The sequence below is a fragment of the Ostrinia furnacalis genome, unplaced genomic scaffold, assembly GCF_004193835.3.
Source record: "Ostrinia furnacalis isolate ACB-3 unplaced genomic scaffold, ASM419383v2 OfSCF0802, whole genome shotgun sequence".
In the NCBI taxonomy this organism is placed as follows: Eukaryota; Metazoa; Arthropoda; class Insecta; order Lepidoptera; family Crambidae; genus Ostrinia; species Ostrinia furnacalis.
The window spans coordinates 549980-573182 of NW_021131041.1; the positions used below are offsets into that span (position 1 = coordinate 549980).

The 23203-nt window shown below is 37.4% G+C and overlaps 1 protein-coding gene across 1 annotated transcript; it reads left to right on the top strand.

The window, feature by feature from the left end:
* Positions 1-8: 8 nt before the first annotated feature.
* Positions 9-19852, top strand: LOC114350204 (uncharacterized). The gene is made up of 5 exons (XM_028300910.1): positions 9-487; positions 16339-16508; positions 18054-18183; positions 18573-18678; positions 18853-19852. Exons 1-5 carry the CDS (start codon positions 205-207, stop codon positions 18932-18934), a joined length of 771 nt encoding a protein of 256 aa, XP_028156711.1. The 5' UTR covers positions 9-204; the 3' UTR covers positions 18935-19852.
* Positions 19853-23203: the final 3351 nt, after the last annotated feature.

Consider the following 23203-nt stretch of genomic DNA (forward strand, 5'->3'; position numbering starts at 1 on the left):
ACGGAACCCTAAAAAGCGAAAGTCAAGCTTCCGTGTGCGTCCGATACCGTGTGTAGCTGTCAAACTCAGAGAGTGAAAGAAGAAATGCGCGGGCGACGATTCGAAGTCCAGTTATGTGGCGAACGCCGCGGAGAGATGACGTACTCTGTGCACAGATTCTAACGTGTTCAAAATATCGCGATTAAAAACTATGAACGTCAAATAATGGACATAAAAGAAATAATCAAGTGGTTTATACCGTGCTTCCATATTTTGCTAGCGTTATTCGTCAAGATGGACTCAAAATTAACATTCGTTTATTTGTTTTTATTTATCAATTTGTGCCCCACTTTTGGGGCAAGGGTGAATGCGGGGGTAGATTTAAGTGATAGTTTAAATTTAAATGCAACCAAAAATGTAGGTTTTACTGAAAGTTACAATTTAAACCAAAGTGAGGTGATTGAAGAGAAACTGCATGAAACTAAAAGCATCGAGGACGCGGCTGTAGGTGAGTTCAATTTCAACACTGAAATAATTCGTGAAAAAAAAAATATTGTAGCGAGTTATGTGTAGTAAAAGATTTTAATGCATGAAATCTACTAACATAAATAATAAAAATACATAGGTATCTATCATAACCTTGTTAATAAGTATGCACCTGTGTATTTTTATTATCTTTTATATTATGTGAGTACATAATTATAATAAAGTTATGTAACAATTGTAAGGAAGCATTAGGTAGAGTTTATGAGTTACTTAACACACTTAACACACACTTTACAATAATACCAGTACATTCTTTGTTTTGTTCTGTAGGTCTGTATGTGATGACACTGATTGTGGATAGTCAGTTATTCAAGCTGACCCGAAACTCAAGACGTTGTCGTAATTTTTTTTAAATGTATAATATTCTATAAAATTAAGTTTTCCCAAAGTTACAAGATTGCCCCAGGTTTTTTCAGATTATTCCGTTCATAAATAAGAATAAAAACTTTTCGCGTAACTCCTCGAAAATGTTGTAAAAAAATATCCTCATATTTTTGAAAAAAAAAAGCATTTTTCTTGCTCTACAATCAATCTTGTTATTACGTAATTAAAAGTTTTTAAATGTCGTCATAAAATTACAAAAAGATACTAGACACGCAATAAAATTTGAAAAGCACTCTACACTCAACAAAAAAGTAATCAGCTTAGATGTACTTCATAAACCCTTGAAAAAGAGGCTGACAATAGTGACTGAGTTTCTTGCGCTGCTTCTTCTCAGCACTGGCCCATTTATTGTCCCGAAGCAGTGGTAGGGTTAATACTGGGACGTGTAAAAGCGATTTTTGAAAGCCAACTTGTGAAAAATAAAAGTTTTTAGAGCTTTTTTGTGAGTTTTAACCAAGTATCATGGCAATAAATTAATAATTAGGTCACCGAACAATTAATTAATTTGCAATAATTCTAATAAAGAATCTGTCCCATTCGTTTACTTAACAAGTTCGTTTTTTATAATATTTATTTGGCCTGAATCCACAAACCGGTTGCGGTGGACTTTCTCTGATTGTTATGTAGCGAGTCATTCTCGTTCATCGAAATATTCATTCAAGGTCTTTTGGTCTTGACATTGACTGTTCTGTTCATACATATTTCTTCTTTGTTTTGGAAAATTACCTTTTGCCCAAAGATCCATACGCGTGAATCAGAAATCAGCCTGTATCAGAAAGTAGTTTTCAGTATGTAAAAGAATGTCGCAAACATGAGCAATTATATTGATTCTTTGTAGATTTTTTTTATTATCTTTCAATCTTTTCAGTACCTTGACATGGAATGTTTATACCTAATCAGACAAATCCTCTCTTTCTAGCTATTACTCATATGAAATACCTTACTTAAAATTCTAATGTGACATCAATCGTAGTTCAAAAATCTTGTTAAAAATCTGTATTATTTTTAGGAGACAAAAAAGTTTGGTATGACATATTGTGGCCAAATCTACTTGCGAGTCGAATCAAATAGAAAACCTTCTGATTTTGTAAAGCCTATTATTTGGATTAACAAAACTCAAACTAAGAAGACGGGGTTTCCCCATTTCCTACTTTAAAGATCGTAAAATTATCGCAAAATTAAAACAAAAGCAAACTCTATTGTTTTCGACCCACTTGGCAGATAATTTATATAGGTAGGTAGTAAGATTTCTCACCACATTTTAGGTTGGTAATATAAAAAACTTAAGCATTCTTAGATATATTGTGAGAATCTAATGTAGAGCTTGAACTTTCCCAAATTAAAATACAGAAACTGTCAATAGGCCAATTTTATTCTTCAGATAAAAGTTTTTCGATTATTGACAAATCAGCCCATAATAATTTGCGAATTGTAATAAGTATTCCTCAAAATTGATCATATTAAAATTTATTAACAGAATAACTTGAGCTATTTTCGGGGGCTATTCCCACCTCTCGTTCCCACCACTGCAACTCCTGTGTAGCCAGGATCTACAGCTTGACCGCGAATAAAACCCAGCCAGTGAAGGTCGAGCTTGAGCTACTGTCAAATTATTTACCTTTTCCATTTACGCTGTTCCTCCGTCCTTAAGATATTTTATGGCCAGTTAACATCATCTATTTGTATAAATTAATAGTCAACAAGCGGCGAAGTAAGAGACACTAACGCGCAGTAGAGTTCCGTAGTGATATTTTTTTTATTTATTCACAACGAGGCGCTGGATGCAGGCCGCTACCAACCGGTCATTATTCAAATCATTGGGAGAAGCTTATGTACAGCAGTGGACGTCTTATGGCTGAAATGATGATGATGATGATCCACAACGAGGAAGCTCTTAGCGCTCATCTTACTTGTTGGAAATTTTCTCTATTTTAAACGGTTACACACACTAATATTTTACGACTGTTGTTTACTAACGTAATCTTTTCTATCAAATAATATTTTTAATGGTAGAAAAACGCGATTAAAAATTAATTTTTAGTTGAAAAATGGTCTTAAGACAAGAAAAAAACCTAATTTTACGTGATAAAGGAAGTTATTAAAAAATATTTAAGCCAAATTGTAGCTTTCTCGTAAATAAGCACCAAAAGTTTTTGAGTTTGAGGAGTTTTCCAGCGACTTGGCCCAATTTTAGCTTGGTCTTGGCCCAGTTGCCTGATGAAAAAATATTTTTAAATATCAATCCGACGACTTGGCCCGTGGACCAATCTAAAGGCCTATTCAGACCTAAGCGGTATTCGCTACCGTCTGCGGCAGAGAAAACCTAGTGGGTATGCGGTAATAATACTGTTCAGACCTAAGCGGTATTTGCTACCGTCTGCGGCAGAGAAAACGCTCTATCCGCGGTACTTGATACTAAATACCTGAGCGAAACCCGCGTGGTATGTACCTCTACCCACAGCGGCAGCGAATATCGCTCAGGTCGCTCTACCCGCGATACTTGATACTAAATACCTGAGCGAAACCCGCGTGGTATGTACCTCTACCCACAGCGGCAGCGAATATCGCTCAGGTCGCTCTAGCCGCGATACTTGATACTAAATACCTGAGCGAAACCCGCGTGGTATGTACCTCTACCCACAGCGGCAGCGAATATCGCTCAGGTCGCTCTAGCCGCGATACTTGATACTAAATACCTGAGCGAAACCCGCGTGGTATGTACCTCTACCCACAGCGGCAGCGAATATCGCTCAGGTCGCTCTAGCCGCGATACTTGATACTAAATACCTGAGCGAAACCCGCGTGGTATGTACCTCTACCCACAGCGGCAGCGAATATCGCTCAGGTCGCTCTAGCCGCGATACTTGATACTAAATACCTGAGCGAAACCCGCGTGGTATGTACCTCTACCCACAGCGGCAGCGAATATCGCTCAGGTCGCTCTAGCCGCGATACTTGATACTAAATACCTGAGCGAAACCCGCGTGGTATGTACCTCTACCCACAGCGGCAGCGAATATCGCTCAGGTCGCTCTAGCCGCGATACTTGATACTAAATACCTGAGCGAAACCCGCGTGGTATGTACCTCTACCCACAGCGGCAGCGAATATCGCTCAGGTCGCTCTAGCCGCGATACTTGATACTAAATACCTGAGCGAAACCCGCGCGGTATGTACCTCTACCCACAGCGGCAGCGAATATCGCTCAGGTCACTCTAGCCGCGATACTTGATACTAAATACCTGAGCGAAACCCGCGCGGTATGTACCTCTACCCACAGCGGCAGCGAATATCGCTCAGGTTTGAATAGGCCTTAAAAGAGGACTGAGTCGCTGGAACACTCTGAGTTAGACAGACTGAACTACCTCGCTTTTAAGTTCTTGTTGACTAAGGAACCCTAAAAACTAATTGAGACACACACCTGACCTAAGAGACGAGTTTGTCAAAAATATTTGCACGTACCTCTATTAATGCTAATGAGGTCAAAACTCGTCAGACGAAAGGTCGCGAGTTCAAGCTATGGTTCAAGTTTTAGAGGCAGTTAAATTTTGCAAATTTTTAAATTCAGTTGTTTGACGTTTTGACGTGAGCCTAAAACCGGTTTAGAAACCGGTTATGACATTACAAATTCAAATATTACTTGGTGGCGTAGCGTTTCATTTTCTAGGGTTCCTGAAAACAAATGAAACGTTTTTATAGTTTAGCTTCTTTTGATTTTAAAAGCCTATTTTATGAGTCGTTAATTGTAATAAAATACACCAAAAAAGCTAGGAATTCCATATTAATTGTCATTTTCTTTTTTAGTATCATCATCTCTACCTCCTATGGGGCCTAGTTTATGTGATAGTTCAAACCAAGGAGAGTGTGCTATAGCTAGAGGTATTAGACGTAAGTATGAGATTATGTGGTATAAGTAGATAGTGACCTACCACCATCGTCTTTCCATTTTTAATCAAAAACACAAGCCCTATGTATCTGCAGTCAGCGTCAAACAGTTCGTGACCAAAGTGGACCGACGATCTGGTAAAGGTCGCGGGAAGAGCCTGGATGCGGGCAGCGCAGGACCGTGCATTGTGGAAAACCTTGGGGGAGGCCTTTGTCCAGCAGTGGACGTCGTTTGGCTGATACAAACGAACCCAAAGTAGCCAAAAAGTTCGCAACGTCTTTATTACAATTGGAATAAGGTTGTGTACTTTTTGGCCACTTCAGGTGTCATGAACTATTTGACGCTGACTGTTCCTACTCGTACTTACTGTGAGATATCACTTTTTCTCTATTTAAACTTTTTTGCACAAAAAACAGTAGAATTGGCGGACTTAATGCTTTACAGCATTTTCTACCAGTAAACCTTGATACTTACTATCTGCTTCGCGCTTTGCGATATCAAATTTTAAAATGCAAGTGGACTCCAGGCGACACTTTGGAGTCCTTTGAACACCCATAAATAAGAAGTCCACTTTGATCACCTGGGTGATCAAATCCAGGTTATCAAAGTGGAATAGACCGAAATTCAAGCGTGTGAAATCTAGAAAAGTTACTTTTTTAATCGCAAATAAACTTAAAGAAAAGTCAAATAATAAGTATTTAAATCATATTTCTTGTTAAAACATTTTGTATAATTCATTTAATAAACATTAATTAATAAATGTCACTTTAATAATTTAGGTTTTTTCAAGACAGATTAATTTTAAATAGCTTTATGCATAAATTCATTTGTGAAAGCAAACATTTGGAAATTCGATGCGTGCGCATCATTATAAATAAATAATGTAGAGCGCGTTGACCAAGAGATTATACCTACTTAGCTGAGGTTTCGAAAATACTAGACTTAGGCTGAGTAACACCATCATACTTTAACTTTAACAAACGTCAAAAATCTGTCAAACTCCATACAAAAAAGACCGGTTATCAAAGTTCGATGGTGCAACTCAGCCTTAGACTAAGTATTAAATTAAATATTGTATTTTTATACTTCAGCATCAGGTAATTTAGCCTCCACTGCAGGAGCACGACCCTCTCTAATTTCATCATCATCATCATCATCATCATCATCATCATCATCATCATCATCATCATCATCATCATCATCATCATCATCATCATCATCATCATCATCATCATCATCATCATCATCATCATCATCATCATCATCATTATCATCATCATCATCATCATCTCAGCCACAGCACGTCCACTGCTGAACATAGGCCTCCCCCAATGCTTTCCATGTTGCCCGGTTGGTAGCGGCCTGCGTCCAGCGCCTTCCTGCTACCTTTATGATGTCGTCGGTCTCTCTAATTTGAAGCAAATGGAGGATTTGGCCCACTCTTCCCATGCTAGCCAGACTGTTTGAGGAGGCCTCATCATCATCATCATTTCAGCCCTATGGCTATCCGTTCAGCGCCTTCTTGCTACCTTTAAGATATCGTCGGTCCACCTTCTGAGTGGACGTCACACGCTGATGATGTTCGCATATTGTTTTCCAAACATTTTCAGTACCTTACACTCTTTTCAATTGATTTATTTATAAAAAAAGAATGAATAATTACAATTTTTGACTCCTAGAGCAGCGTTTCAGCGATGAAATTCTGCATTAGTATTGCTAATAAATTAATAACTTTATCAAAATGGTAATTCAAAATGATTTTTTTAATGTTACCGACGTATTTATTACCACTAAAGTCAATTAATCGTAACTTTTTAATTGTAATTGGTTGACAAAAAAGCAACTTGTCTATCGCCGGTGAAAATCTATTATTTTTGCGAAAATTGCAAATGAAGTCCATGTTTTTATTAATGAACAGAAAATGTAAATGCATTTCAAAATAATTGACGCGCTTTCTAAGTAGGAATGTTCGTTTGTTGTAATATAGTGTATTCGATCAGAATTCTACCATTTATAAATATAAAGCAGAAGATTTCCACTCTTGTCTGTCAATTGGTTAAAAATGAGTTATTGATTGCAGGTTTATTTATTTGATGATTGCACAGAAGTACAAAAGGCGAAATTAATGCCATAATGTAATATGACATTCTCTCCCAGTTAAATGTAAACGCTATTATAATAAGATATCATGCAATACAATAAATAGGTTTTTTTTCGAAACTTACATTTAAATTTGTATAGAGTTAATTACAAAAGTTACATTTAAACATGAGAAATAACCACCATTGCTGCCAGTCGAAAATCTACCATTTTTACAAGTTTTAGTTCACCACTGAAGATAGTTTTCGTCCTTAGTCCCACATTCTCTAAATACTCAATGAAAATTTTGCTTTTGTCCTTCTGGGTGTCCCCATCTCTATACCAAAATTCATCAAAACTGGTTCAGCTGATCTAGCATGAAAACATTTCAACAGAGTTACTTTCCCATTTATATCGTTAGCATATATTCATTATTTCCCGGTTGTAACAACGTTTATAATGTAAAGTCAAGACACAAGACATTTTGTAGTAAAATATGACTTATTCCAACATTATAAGTTTCTAGTTTGGCTTGATGTACGGTATCTATATCTTCTATACTAATATTTAAAGCTGAAGAGTTTGTTTGTGCGCGTTCAACGCGCTAATCTCAGGAACTACGGGTCCGATTTGAAAAAATATTTTTGTATTGGATAGCCCTTTTATCGAGGAAGACTTTAGGCTATTAACATCACCCTACAACCAATAGAGGCTGCAGTAAAGAAAAATGTTGCAAAAACGGGAAATATTCATCATCATCATCATTTCAGGCATGGGACGTCCACTGCTAAACATAGGCCTCCCCCAATGATTTCCACAATGGCCGGTCGGTGGCGGCCTGCATCCATCCATCCTTCTTGTTACCTTCGGGAAATATTATTCAAACTATTTTCGAACGAAGTCGCGGGCTAGTATAGTTATAGTATGCAACGGACGCATCAAGGTCGATGTGCAAACATTATTACGCGAAGTATGTTTATTGGTCGGTTTCTTCGAGAAATCGACGCGTGCGCACAAATTGGGGTAATGTATGGGGTGAAGAAGATTGTTCTAAGTAAATGTCATTCATGACAGATGGTGAAGTGATTAGAAAGTTTTCCTTCTAAAAACCACGGTTTCAAATTCGATTTTTATGCTTTTTAAGAGACCAATCTCTCTTTCACACCATTGCAACTCCTGTATAGCCAGGATCTACAGTTTGGCATCCAATGAAACCCAACCAGTGAAGGTTGTTCCAGTTGTCCCGGGGGAAAGTTAAACTGTCATTGGACCTGCAACGAAACTAATCAGAAGAACATAGGAGGATTTCGAAGTTAAGGTTCGACTTCCCTCCAGTGTAATATGCAAAGCGGATGACAGGAGTTAAATAAAGGTTTATGTAACCTTTAAGAAAAGATATGCGCTATAATGTCGGATATAAATTAATACCCTTGAACATTTTGCAATGCGGCAGTATAAAAACTACGCCTTATTTAGAACTAAATACCATAATGGCGTTTTCTTAAAAGTTAACTTTTTGATCAAGCAGAAAATAATAAGGATGGGTAAAGCAAAATACTTTATAAGTTTCAGTGTTTTTTTTTTTTTAAGTATCGTAAAATACAAGGAAAAAGAACCAGTTTAGGTTTTAAGTAGGTTTGAAGAAATTTCATTAAAATAAAAAGTAAGGATTACGCATGAAATGAAACCCAAACATTCGCATTACAAAAACATGTTACATATTCTCCTATCTTATGTCATGACCCACAAACCATTGTCCCGCCCATGGTGGAAACTACCCATTGTGTGGTAAAACAAAGGCAACAACGGGAAATGCAGCGGTCTCAAGAAACTACTCAATTAAGAAGCTAACAGACGGTGTTGAATAAGAGATAGTAAATAATATGTTAGGTACAGAATTTTAAGTATGGTTCTTGCAACTCACGAAGGCGAGTGAGCTTTACTTGTGTGTGTACGTGGACATGCACATAACGATAGTGTAATGTTTATCAAAACTTCTGAAAAACGAACAGTAGCGAGCCACCACACATGTAAAGCTCACTCGCCTTCGTGAATTGCAACAACATCATGTTGACCACATTACAATTAATAATGACTGAGTTTCTTGCGCTGCTTCTTCTCAGCACTGGCCCATTTATTGTCCCGAAGCAGTTGTAGGTTAATACTGGGACGTGTAAGAATGCTTTTTGCGAGATTTTTTGGCATAAATAAACAATTTGAATTTGAATTCATTACTTACCTGTTTTGTGCATCAATATTGACGCTTCTGGAGATAAACTAAAAATCCTGTAATTTTCGCAAATAAAAATGTTTTGATTTGATTAATCAATAACATTCCTATTTTATTTCATAGACAAAAAACCTTCTGTAGTGTACCAAAAGTTATATAACGAAATATATCGACTCTATCAAATAGAAACTAAGAATTTTATCATGAAACTGATGTGAATTCCGTTTTAAATAGTAATCATAAAATATCCTAATACCATCGAGGTTTTCCTATAAGTTGAGATTTTGGTTGCGGTCAAAGTACGTACGGGGTTTTTCTCATATGAAAGTTTTAGCGTCATTCTGTCAGTGCTTATTTCTAAGAATATTTAAAATTATGGTCGCTGCATAATTTGTATGACTAACAAATTGGGCAGGATAAACACTATGCGCATTTAAAATTACTGGCGATAAATACCTAAAATAAATATTTTTTTTTTCTTTCCTTTTGCAAGACAAAGGCAAATTTAAACAATCTGTCATGTGTGAAACTGACAAGCTATGATAAAGATAAAGATAAAGATAAAGATACATTTATTTGTTCAAACATGTGTACATAAGGTGTTAAGTCAGCATTCAAAATGGCATCAACATGTCGTACCTTTGCGGTGTACAAATTAAATTAAAAATAAAATATCAATTACAATAATACTGCATAATCAAATCAAATTAAAGTTAAAGTCAATGTTGCATAATCAGATTAAATGAAAAAAATAATAATATTAAGAAGTAAATCAAAATTTGTCACTTAGGAAGTCCGTCAGATTATAATAACATTTTTCAATTAATAAATTTTTAACCTTCATTTTAAATTCATACAATTCTAATTTTTTTATTGTTAAGGGGATGTTATTGTAAATTCTAGGTGCCATACATAATATACTTTTACTCATAAGAGCTGAATTTGAGGGGGGCATCCGTAGTCTTGAGTAGTCACGTCGGTTGCGACTGACAACATCCTCTAAACGAATAAAAAGTGACGGATTGGCCTTAACAAACAGTACTATTTCTAAAATATATATTGACGGAAATGTTAAAATTTTATGTTTTTTGAAAACTGGCTTACAACTATCAGCCGCTTTCATTCCAAACATTGCTCGTATACAACGTTTCTGCATTTTAAAAATAATTTCTCTGTCAGTAGAATTCCCCCAGAAAATAACGCCGTATCTCAAATTCTGAAAAAATCACAAAATTAACGATAACTTCTAAACTATGAAAAATCGTAGAACATACATGGGGGTGAAATCGATAGGTCTAGTCCTCACCTATCACCTGCCTTCGGCTTGACACCTTACAAGAAACACCCTGTATAGCCTAAAGCCTTCAGGAACTAACGGGCTATCCAACACAAAAAGAATTTTTCAAATCGGTCCAGTAGTTCCTGAGATTAGCGCGTTCAACCAAACAAACAAACAAACAAACAAACAAACTCTTCAGCTTTATAATATTAGTATAGANTAGTTTGTGTATGTATGTATGTATGCTTTCGAAAATCGCAAAATTTTGTCATTTGTTTCGTGGTGTCAAAATTACCTTTTACCTTTCCAATATTTGCGTACGCGCATCTTAAATAAGTAGGAAAATCATTAATTAACTGTGTAGTTATGAATAGAATATGACCCCATACTTCCCATGGATGTCGTAAGAGGCGACTCATCATCATGCATCGTCATCATTTCAGCCATAGGACGTCCACTGCTGAACATAATGCTTCCCCTAATGACTTCCACATCGCACGCTTGGTAGCGGCCTACATTCAGCGCCTTCCTGCTACCTTTCAGATCAGATCGTCGGTCCACTGTATGGGTGGACGTCCCACGCTGCGTTTTCCGTTACGTGGCCTCCACTCCAGAACCTTGCTGCCCCATCGGCCGTCAGTTCTGCGTACCCATTGCCACTTCAGCTTGCTAATCCGTCGGGCTATTTCAGTGACTTTAATTCGTTTACGTATCTCCTCATTTCTGATTTGATCTCGTAAAGAAACACCGAGCATAGCCCTTTCCATAGCACGCTGTGCAACTTTGAGCTTCTTTATGAGGCATATGGTGAGAGGCGACTAAGGGACAAATATGCGAACATCAGGCCTCCCCAACCCGTCTGGCCAGCGTGGGGAGTGTAGGACAAATCCTCCATTTGCTTTTTTAGAGAGGGTCGTGACTCGTGCTCCTGCAGTAGAGACTGAATGAACTGATGATGATGAATAATAAATAGTTTATTTGGGTAAATTGTTGCACAACATATCGTTTATTTACAGAAGAAGCATTGAAGGCAATATACAAGGTGAACTGATGTTTACGCAGGATGTTTTAAGGTTAAAGCAGGCGTTAATGTTCAAATATGCCGGTCAAACAATACTGTTGATTGTCATTCAGTATTTTGTTATTTATCCAAAACTTTATTGATAAAACTACGTACAAAAGGTAAACGGGACTATTCCCACCTCGCGTTCCCGCCGCTGCAACTCCTGTGTAGCCAGAGTTTGACGTGCCAATAAAAGCCCAACCAGTGAAGGCCAAGTTTGTACCGGGTAAAGTAGAAAAACTGTACCTAGTCCGCATCTCTTAAAGTCTTGATATGGGCTGGAGGATAGGACAAATTGAATTGACTACTTACTCTTTTTGTAATTACAATAAGTACAACAGACCAATAAGTACTAGCAAATATGAGTTTGTTTATAAACACAAGTTTGAATCGTGCGGTGATCGAATCCGCGACCTCTCAAACTCCAACTACTACTCCGACACTGGATAACCTCTTTTCGCAGCGACGCCGAAGCAAAAAACCGTCTTTAAACTGTTTTTATTTGAACCCAATTCATTGCACTCGAGTGTACGTAACTGTAGAGTCGTTGACACTTCTATTGTGTTGCCATAAAAACGCTCGCGTGACTTATTGTGTAAATAATCAATCATTTACCCGTTCGCACTAAGTTTTCCGGTCCGTGGAATGCGCGTCCCCTCCCCCAACCGCGATTAAATGCAATTAGTTAGTGATTAAACGCAATTAATGTGTCTTATTTTACGCAAATACACAATTTTTATCAATAATAATAAATAAGAAATATTTTAAATATAGTTTGGTAAGTTAAAGACGCTTCCCTTCGAGTGACGTCATATTGCCAGCGGCAAACTTAATAAAGCGAACGGATTGTACAAGACAGTAACGTCTTGTGGAGTTGTGTTAGATGTTATTTAGCAGCAAAAATTAATTAAAAGCTGTCAACTTTAACTTAATAGTCAGTTCACTTCACACTATACTTTTTAAGACGTTTATTGCTCTTATTGCACCCACAAGGTGGACCGACGACATCATAAAGGTAGCAGGAAGGCGCTGGACGCATGCCGCTACTAACCGGGCAACATGGAAAGCATTGGGGGAGGCCTATGTTCAGCTGTGGACGTCCTTTGGCTGAGATGATGATGATGATGATTGAAATTTCACTTATGGGGTAAAAACGCTCCTATAGATGTTGTAAGAGGCGACTAAAGGACAAATGCGAACATCAGGCCTCCCCAACCCGTCTGGCCAGCGTGGGGAGTGTAGGACAAATCCTCCATTTGCCTCTGGTCAATTAGAGGGCCCGTGCTCCTGCAGTGGAGACTAGGTATGACTTGTTGATGATGATGAGGTAAAAATCTTAACGGCCGCTTGGCGTGGTGGTTAATTTGGACTACAAACGTTAACAGCGGTTGCGGTTTCAAATCCCCCCGAGGGCTTATTAATGCTGGCTTCATATGGTGCGGTGCATCTATCTATAATATCTATAAAAGCGAAAGGTCACTGACTGACTCACTCATCACGAAATCTCAGAAACTACAAGTGCTAGGAGTTTAAAAATTTTCATGGGGGTTCCTTTTAGAACGTAGGTGCTCACTAAGACGGGATTTTGCAAAATTCAACCCCTAAAGGAGTAAAACGGGGTCCACGCGTACGAAGTCGCGGGCAGCCGCTAGTCTAAAATATAAACAAGACCTTGACATTTTTTTCTTGACACAGTCTAAATAACACTTTCTACAGCTATTTAGTTAATTGAATTATTTATATGTACCTAGATAATACATATTTTCCAAATGTTATCTACTTAATTGGATCTCACCTGTCACGCGTGCGCGCGCGAAAGTGAGGCGTCACGCAACACGTGGTCAAGTAAAAGTTCATTGCCGTGAAGTAATACACGAATTTCACTAACGTGATAACATAGAGTTAATATCCGCGATGTAACAGTGTGTGACATTGTCATAACTTCATAAGTAGTTTTGAGTCGGACTAAATGTGGACAGAAAGTGGTAAAGTTTGTGTTTGTAGGTATATTTGTTAAATTGTAAGGGGTAATCTCGGGATCTACTGAACCGATTTTAAAAATTCTTTCACCAATAGAAAGCCACATTATTGTTGTGTCATAGGTTACAAAAAAAAAACGAAAAATTCAACGCGATCGAAGCCGCGGGCGGAAAGATAGTTTTATAATAAGCTGACTGTAAGGCCCGATTCTACCAAACTTTTATCCGAGAATAACTGGTGGTATAACTGGCAAATTGACAGTTTCAGTATGGGAAATATGTCAAAACTGACGATTTATTCTGAGATTAATATTTACTCTTGTTTGGTCAAATCCACCCAAGTTTCTACCGCCACTTCTTTTAGGTACCTACCACGTGTATAGGTAATCGCACTGGAAAGTGCCTAGTTAGGCTAGGTACCGTCCCCCAGCAACGCCCTAGGCCGAGGTCCGAGCCCCACTCGGGGGCGCCCTTAGGCTCGTTGCTTAAATTTGGAGGTTGAGAGCCATCTGCGCTCACCCACTTATTGTCCGGTGAAGCTGAAAAAGCCTCTCACGGCTATTAGCATTGCCAGTCTGAAAAAAAAGCTGGAAAGTGCCTAAGTACTGAATAAAAGCTTTGACTTTGACTTTGAGATTATGATGTTGCAAATTTAGTGCCAAAAACTCATGCTAAGAAACAGACCTAACCTACTGTTTCTAAGCATCGATAAATTTTACCGAGTAATAACTAATAAGTGGTTAAATATTTACTTACCTACTTACGTAAACTTGTGTGAGTTTCATTAACAATAAAACGTTACATATGTTACGCTAAATTCATTAACTCAATGCCTAATGTAGGGAAATTGACTCACCAGTTAATTGTGGGTACATCTATACTTATAATAAATCTGTAGAGAGGTCAATTCTGTACATGAAATATATTTTCAAAATAACTATCAGGGGGTGATTAGTGATCGATACTGATGCCAAAAATGCAATCAGTAAAATTTTTGTCTGTCTGTCTATCTGTCTGTCTGTCTTTCTGTCTGTCTGTCTGTATGTTCCTTATAGAAACAAAAACTGCTTGACGGATTTTAACGAAACTTGGTACAATTATTCTTCGTACTCCTGGGCAGGTTATAGGATACTTAGGAATTCCCACGGGCACGGGAATTAGCGGGAAAATCCTTTTGTATGAAAAATCTAAACCGCTTAAGTTAGACGCTTGAAATTTGGCATGCAGGTACCTTAGTAAACTTAAAGCTTAGTTACAACAGGATATTGCAAAATTCCCACGGGAACGGGAGTTAGCGGGAAAAAACATTTGTATGAAAAAATCTAAACCGCGTAAGATAGATGAAGGGGGTAAAACGGGATCCACGCGTACGAAGTCGCGGGCGGCCGCTAGTAATGTAATAAAACACTTTCTTAGCGTTTTACTAGGTACCTAATGAATTGGTTTAAGAGCAGACAAACTTTTCAGAACGATTTCATGAACAAGTGTATAGTACTTAATTATTTTATTAACACACTGCTTAAGTTTAACATTTGGTAAGAAACTAGTCAGTATTATTATGCGCTTAACCGTTCGTCGTCCCAATTGTACCAGGACCGGTTAGTCCAGTCAGACCGAACGGTCATAGGTCTGCCTAAATAACTGTCATTTTGTGCTAACGCTTATTAGTCTAAAAATCTGGTTTGCTCTACCATAAAGTTAATATGTATTTAATTTTATGTGCTCTACTTACATTCAGATAGAAAAATAAACATTAAAAAAAATATTACAATAGGTAGGTACTTTACAAGTGCCTAGAGTTTTTTTCGGGTAGCGAAAGAAAAACCTTAATCTTTCATGTTATGAAGTAGAATATAACAACGTCTATGTCATGCCATAAAAATAAAATTTAAAATAATCTAAAAGAAAGACTCTTTTATCGAAGAAGAAAGTGTCAGTATGAACTGTGAAACCAAACAGCCGAAAGATAAATTAATGCCAGTAATAATAAAGAAGGCTATCTATAGTAGAGCTCAATATCTTACTATCTATTTTAAAAAATCTCTCTCAGTCAGTCTTTAGTTAAATGTGCATGGTTATGTTACACAACAAAATGGCAACCGGACGTGGTTGCATCACACGTCTGGGGGCACGGCAGTGCCCCCGCCAAGTCGAGTCTAAATTACGGAAACCATCAGAAAAGAAACCACAAGCTGTTACAATTTTATGGATAGACGCGAAGAATGTTGCCGAGTCACCACTTACGATGGTGTGATGATTGTGGTTTTACATGCAAACATGAAAATAAAACGATTTAATTGTATGCGTCAATAAAATGTAGCAATTTTGCCGAAAAATGTCAAAATGGTGGAAATCAAAACTCGTGAAAGGCACAAATGTGCCTACGTACGTAATAGAGTCGCCTAGCATTTGTAACGATTAGGATTTGATTCAATTTCACGATTGCTTATAATCTTCTTTTACTTATTCTTACTTATATCCGTTTGACTCTAGAAAACGCTCTACTTCTGTTTTAATACCAAACTAGACGAGTTGCTCACTGGAAAACCTAGCACTGAACATACACCCTTTGGACACGATTTATAATAGTCTTTAATTTATAATAGTCTTTAAGCACTAGGTTCAATTTCTGAGTTGAGATTTTTAGCTTGAGCGTGCTTCAGCTTGAGCACGCCCAAGCAGGAAATCTTTATTCAGAAACGGGGCCCAAAGTACCTACCTAACTATTTAAGGTTTTGAGACTTAGCTTTGAACAAGTACCAAGCCTTCAGCCAGTAATTCTAATTTGTCATCACATCTTCCAAGGAAATCTAAATGCGGATATTTGAAAGACCAGTCAAAAAAGCGCTTTTTAAAAGCCTCTTTTCAGAAAATCCCTAAGGCTTTTATGAATTTTCAAACTATGTCGTCCAGGAAGAACCTTCGGCCGTCCCTTCAAGAAGATGATGGCTGGCCTGCTGCCGATCATCTTCCAGATCGGAGCCGCCTCCACTTGGGCGGTCATTGCCACGCTGGTGGGTGTCAAGACGCTCTTCGTTACCCTGGTGATACTCAAGCTGCTGCTCGTAGCTGGTGCTGCTAAGGTAATGACAACTTTGAATCCCGTCTAGGCTATTAAATCTATACTAATATTATAAATGCGAAAGTAACTCTGTCTGTCTGTCTGTCTCGCTTTCACGCCTAAACCACTGAACCGATTTTGATGAAATTTGGCATAGATATAGTTTGAGTCCCGGGAAAGGACATAGGATAGTTTTTATCCCGGTTTTAGAAAGAGAGACGCGCGCGATAAAGTTTTTCTGTGATAGACAAAATTCCATGGGAGCGAAGCCGCAGGCGGAAAGATAGTAAATAATAAGTAGGTAAGTACCTACTAAGTAGTTACTACTTCACTGTGGTACTACCTACCTACTACATACTTAGGTTTTTTATCCATAACGAGCAAGCTCTTGCCCCGTATCTCGCTTGATGAAAAGTAATGATCAGGTTGAAGGTGGAAGCGACGAGCTTCACCTGGAATCCTTAACCAAAGAGACATTCTCTTACGTCCAACTGCTGGAAAACAACTGTAAAACTGCCGTCAAACTTTTTTAAAAAATCGATCAAAACAATGACGGTCTACCACTCGATAGACAGACGATGTAAGGTTGCGTGAAGCATCTGGATGCAGACAGCACGGGACCAGTTGTGGAAATCTTTGGGAGAAATCTTTGTCTAGCAGTGGACGTAAGCATAAAGCTCATCTGAAATGATAAGATGTGCGCCGCGATAGGCCAGTTTATCGATTTTACCCATACATTTTGACGTCGATAAATTATATCTCGGCGCGCATCTTAGCCCTTCTGAATTTCTTTTAACCCTTCTTTTTGGGTTAGACACAGAGCCGATATCAAATCAGAAATTATCGTCACAACTGCATCTTACGTAGGCGTTACACTCTTGCCAGTCGTCGCTTGCTCAAACAGAGCGAGCCACAGTCTGGGGAGGAGCCGCGAAAGAATGTCTAGCTAGGCCGTCTAGCTCGGACAATAACTCGCAGCTCCGTCCCAAAGACTTCGGGAGGACACCGTCAGGTTTTAGTGAGTAGGCCCTGCCCATCTGGCAGGGAGGGGCCAGTGGGTATGCAATTTCATGCATTTCCTGAAGAAAAAAAAGTCGTTACACTCTTATCTTAAGTAACACAAGCTGTGTAACACTGTTCACGTCATTTAGGTACTAATCTATGTTACGAGAACTGCTAACTGACGATAACACAGATTAGCACTTAATGTTACGTTACATAGAGAAAGTAAACTTTCTAAGGTCCAATGAGGAAAAAGGATGTAGTATTATCGCCATAGGCTAGAGAAGGACAAAAAATAAGGTGCGGTTTTGATGACCACATCGAAGAAAGTTATAATATCTAGGTATTGGAGAACATTTTTAGAAAAATAACTTGCATTACTAAGTACAGATGAAGAAATTAAGGGTTGAAAATAATTGTATTTTAGATTTTTGGAAATATCTACCATAGCTTTAAGACCGTCTAAATTGTGCCGTCTCTTTGGTATAGGTCTTTCTTTCTATCTTGTTTTTAGTGGTGTACAATAATTAACTTTTATCTATCTAATTTGACTTTTTCATTCCAGGCTGGAGCTCTATTCGCCAGCAAAGGTCATCACCAAGGACAAGGGTGGCAGCCACATCAGAAAGAAATACATCTGCACATCCACAACGGCCAGTATGGGCCGCACCCTACGGGTCATGAGGAACATGCTCGTAAGATTCATAAATATTATTTAATTTCATTTTCCAAGAGAAAAATAAATAATTTTTCTTAAAGGCCATCTAGCGGTTGGTAGCGGCAGTAAAATTTGTGAGAAAGCATGCTTTTTAACAACGTAGTTCTAATTATTAAATACAGATGTCACTAAACTCCAAACTGCGTTATTATTCCGCCATCTATCGGCTAGTTGCAGTACTAACTCATACCATTGACTACTTAGTTTATTTTTTTGGTAATAGATGTCGTTACTTGCTAATGTGCTGCCATCTATCGGTTATGAGTGACACTAATCAGTTTTGGATTGTCGTCACCAGATGTCACTGCTCAACTTGTGAAGGTGTCGCTCTTGAAAATTTTTTCAATTTACTTTTCTTTGTTACAGAAACGTGGAGCAGAAATGAAATTGTTGATCCAAACGGCGCCAAGAACCCCTACAACATTGTTCTAGAACCGTACGGTCCTCAAACACTCAGCACGCCTTACGGAAAGTACGTTAAGGTTGAATAAAAACTTAAATTTTAAGATTATTTAGATTTTACATAACTTTAAACACGTAGAGGAAAATTTTTCATATTTCCTTATAAGGTTTTATTTCTAAAGACTTAACTTATTGACTATTTGGGATTGTAATTCAATACTTAATCATAAAATTACACGGACAGAACTACTCAAGACTCTAACAATCCTATTTCTACGCGAAACACCAGGCAGCAGATGGAAAAAGCTCATTATGGAGTTGACTGAAGAAGAGGTCACAATCCTCAACTTGATGTCATGGACCGACTAGCGACTATGGGACCACAGATTATATCGGTGCTACTTTGCGTTCTTGCCATAAGTATTTCCAATTGCGCCTGTTGAACGTGCGAGACAAAATTGGTTTATTCCAATTTGTACTGCAAAATCAAATTTACTAAAAATTTTGTGTGCTTTTTATATGGGAGTCTCTTATTTATCTAAAATAAGAATTATTTTTCGCTACTTTTATCTCTGTGAATATGACAAGGATGCAAAGTAACACCGTGTAATAAGGGACTATGGACTGTGACTTAAATAGGTACTCGTATCTACAAGAATTAATGCTTGTTAAAGATTGTTTTAGTTGAATCTGCAACGAATTTCACTTTAGTATTGACTATTCATTTCTTCCTTAATTCACTTCAGTTCTTACTTATATCTGACAGATATTCTTATTGTAGTTATTGTTTTATTTTCCGTCCAGTGTAAATCTTCTAATAAATATCATGAACTTACCTATTTAAGGCTGTATTTAGAATTATCTTATTTAAGTATTTAATTACGTATTTCCTACATTTCAGTCGGATAATGAAAATGTTAACCTCTCTTATCGTAATCATTTAATGGGAAGTTAACTTATTTAAAGATTAAGATGTCATATAAATGATACTGTTTTATTTATTGTGTACATATTGTTATAATGGTTAGCTTTCTCGTTAATCGACTACTTGAAAGGCTTTTTATATTTTAACCTACTTAGTAATTATATTAATATTAATTTATTTAATTAAGCAATTAAAAGTTCACCAATAGCACCATCGTCACTGTAGTGTTAAGATTTTTAGTATATTTTGAATGCAGTGTTGGCAATGTTAATATTTATTTGTGGAATGCAAGCTTGGCTGTAATAAATAAAGTATTACTAGCGACTACATACTTTCCTACAATACGTGTATTTATTTTTTATTATAAGCCCTCTTACCAAAGCTAACTACAAAGAAAAAAATGTTTAGGTTCCACAAAAAAAAATTGGATTGATTAATTCCCGTTTTCACCATCTTTCCCTAATTTAAGTGTCCCCTATGTACCTAAACAAAATTCCTGTTATTTTTTACCATAGGGGTCACTTAAAAATTAAGGATTGAAGGTGAAAACGAGCATCAGTCTCGCATCACTCGAGGCACTAAAATTACTACTTAGAGCTGTTTATGTAGTTGTAGGTACCTATTGAATCCGCTACAGTTTGCTTACGGTCTGCTTAGTGTGGAGGTAGGAAAGAAAGAAAGAAAGAAAAAATGTTTTACCAAGTAATACGAATAAATAATACAAAAATTAGAATCTTTACACTCTATTGAAAATGAAAAATCTTTATTCAATTCAGACAAATATTTGGTACTTACATAGGGAATAGATAATGCTAGTCAGTCAATTATTTGCTTTCAAGATTCTAACACCCGTACTTATTCACAAACGATGCTTGTAAGTGAAGCAGCAAATCGAACGCACAGCGTTGAATAGAGCTCTGTGATTGGTTCGTGTGTCACCCTGTGCGTCCACGCGCACTGTGAGAGCTCATAGTAATGTTTGTGAATACGGGCGATAGTCTATCTACATAAGTCCACATAATTATCTTAATGACCCGACACAATTTGAACCCGTGTCCGTTAAAATTGTTCTACAAAAGGAAACAAGTAGTTCTAGGTAAAATCTGCAATCGCCAGCTGTTTTCCCAGAGTCGAGAGGAAAATACTTGGATAATTCATTGTCGGTTCGTGACTGGTTCTATCTATTAAGCGTCGGCCACACGTGAGGTCTAAAGGTTAGGTTGCTAGGCCAACAGCCTTACGCCCGTCAAACATTACTATGAGGTCTCACAGTGCGCGTGGACGCACAGGGTGTTACACGAACCAATCACAGAGCTCTATTCAACGCTCTGCGTTCGATATTCTGCTTCACTTAAGCAAGCATCGTTCGTGAATACGGGTGTTAAACTTTTATCGAGGCTTTAGCTTCTGCCCGCGACTTTGCCCGCTTGGAATAGTTACTTTGGGCTAGTGATGATAAATGTAATATCCTTATAGCCTTCCTCGATAATTGGGCTTACTAACACTGAAATAATTTTTCAAATCGGACCGGTAGTTCCTGAGATTACGGAGTTCAAGCAAACAACTCTTTAGCTTTATAATATTACTACTACTTTGCCTGGCCCTTGTGAGGCCTGTGTTCAGCAGTGGACGTCCTGTGGCTAAAATTATGATGATGATGATGATGAGACGTGCTGCTTTGCAGGCTCCTTGTAGTCTGTGAAAGTAACTGTCAATTTTGAAAATAGAGCTTGAGCTGCCTCAGTATACCTTGAACATTAATTTGCAATCAAAGAAAGGTTTCATAAACTTTATTTGTTGAGATGAATTCACAGTTTCTATAGTCTCTATTTTGTCTTCTTAATAATGACTATTAAGAAAATAAAAGTTAAATAAAACTAGCAACACTAAACTTTATTACCGAAAATACAGTACACGTTAGAAGAAAAACTTGTAAGTTGATCACGAGAATCTCCTCCTTCCGAATCAGATAGGGTTTTAGGTACCAAGTACTAGTACATACTTACATTATGTTATGTATCTACCTACAAGTAAGTAAGTACCTATACCTCTAGCACGAAAAACTTTTTCCTTATAATAGTTAGCATATTCGAATCGCCATCGAAAGATTATGAAAACCAGCGACCGTAGGGGCGCTGTTTAAGTTTTCGTACTAAAGACGTTAGTTTCGTGCTAGAGGTACTTGTCGAGCCAGTGTGCACCAGTCCTAACCCAGGTAAACATTACAAGCTAACTTAAGTCTGTGATGTCATCGGGCGCCTCGACCTTGACTCTACTCACTTTACTTATAAATTCAAAAGATTAGCTCGTTTTAAACAGAGGGCTGAGGCCTCAGACGTTTATTTTAAGTTAAATACCAGTTTTAAATTCAGTGGACTTACATTTAGATTGTAGAATAATTTATTGCCAGTATTGGAACTATTTTGTAACGCTCTTGATTTCTGTTTCGGAAAAGACCACAAGGTAAAGACTAGCCAGTTTCACCGCCTTCTGGTAAAGTTTCAGATAGCTACTTACCTACCTGATAAATATAAAAAGAAAGGTCTAAGAAAATGGTAAATCACGGTGTCAATGTTATTCGCCTTTAGTTGTTAACGGGACTATTCCCACCTCTCGTTCCCACCGCTGCAACTCCTGTGTAGCCAGGATCTACAGCTCGACCGCCGACAACCCAACCAGTGAAGGTCAAGTTTGTCCCGGGGGAAAGTTAAACTGTCTTGGACCTGCAACGAAATTAATCAGAAGAACATAGGAGGAGTTCGAAGTTAACCGCCTTTCCAGTGCAAAGCCTTTAGTTGTTATGAATATTGCCAGTTTCTTGTGAAGCGGACATGTTGCATCCTACTCAGACGTTAGATCATACAACCTTCTAACAGAGCCTCTTGGCAATGGCTTAAATGATTGCATTAATACTGGTTTTTGTAGACTTATTTAGTGAATCAATTCCTAATTGATATTCGGTAACATCCGTCTTTAAGGTCATAATCTTGAATATTTGAATGATTTTCTTGTTTAGATATTAAGTTTTAACAGAAACTTTGTTAAAACCCACGTTTTGAGATAAATAAGGGATTTTTTCTCAAACTTATAGGTAAGGTAAAGTTTGAGATTGAATTCCAGTAATTTTAGACTTATTTTTTATGCAACAAAAGGATTATTACATTGAACAATATAAGATATGTAGGATCTAAGCTTCAATAGCTACGTATACTTGTACATAATAGTATTAACCATAGTTACATAATATGTAGTTGGTAGGTATAATTATGAAAAAATACCAAGCATGCAAGTTACTATGGTATGTATGTATTACTGTAATAATCATTTCAATCATATGACTAAGAAATTCCTTGGATTCAAGGCGTGATTGTCGTATTGAGAACAGATTGCTAAACTAATAATTACTTGTAATTTCAAATATCCACACAAATCAATTATAATGTAGGTAAATGAAAAGTACCTCCAGATTAAAATTTCTCAATTGAAAAAACCAAATTCAAGAAATAAACGGCAATGCGTGAACAGTTTTTGAAGTTTTTAATTTAGGTGAATAACTTCGTACGCGTGGATCCCGTTTTACCCCCTTTAGGGGTAGAGTTTCAAAAAATCCTTTCTTAGCGAATGCCTACGTCATAACATCTACCTGCATGGCAAATTTCAGCCCGATCCG

Coding starts and splice junctions, on each gene's coding strand:
- LOC114350204 (XM_028300910.1), top strand. CDS start 205: ATGGACATAAAAGAAATAATCAAGTGGTTTATACCGTGCTTCCATATT. Junction 16,509..18,053: donor TCGTAGCTGGTGCTGCTAAG/GTAATGACAACT, acceptor TTTTCATTCCAG/GCTGGAGCTCTATTCGCCAG. Junction 18,184..18,572: donor GGGTCATGAGGAACATGCTC/GTAAGATTCATA, acceptor TCTTTGTTACAG/AAACGTGGAGCAGAAATGAA.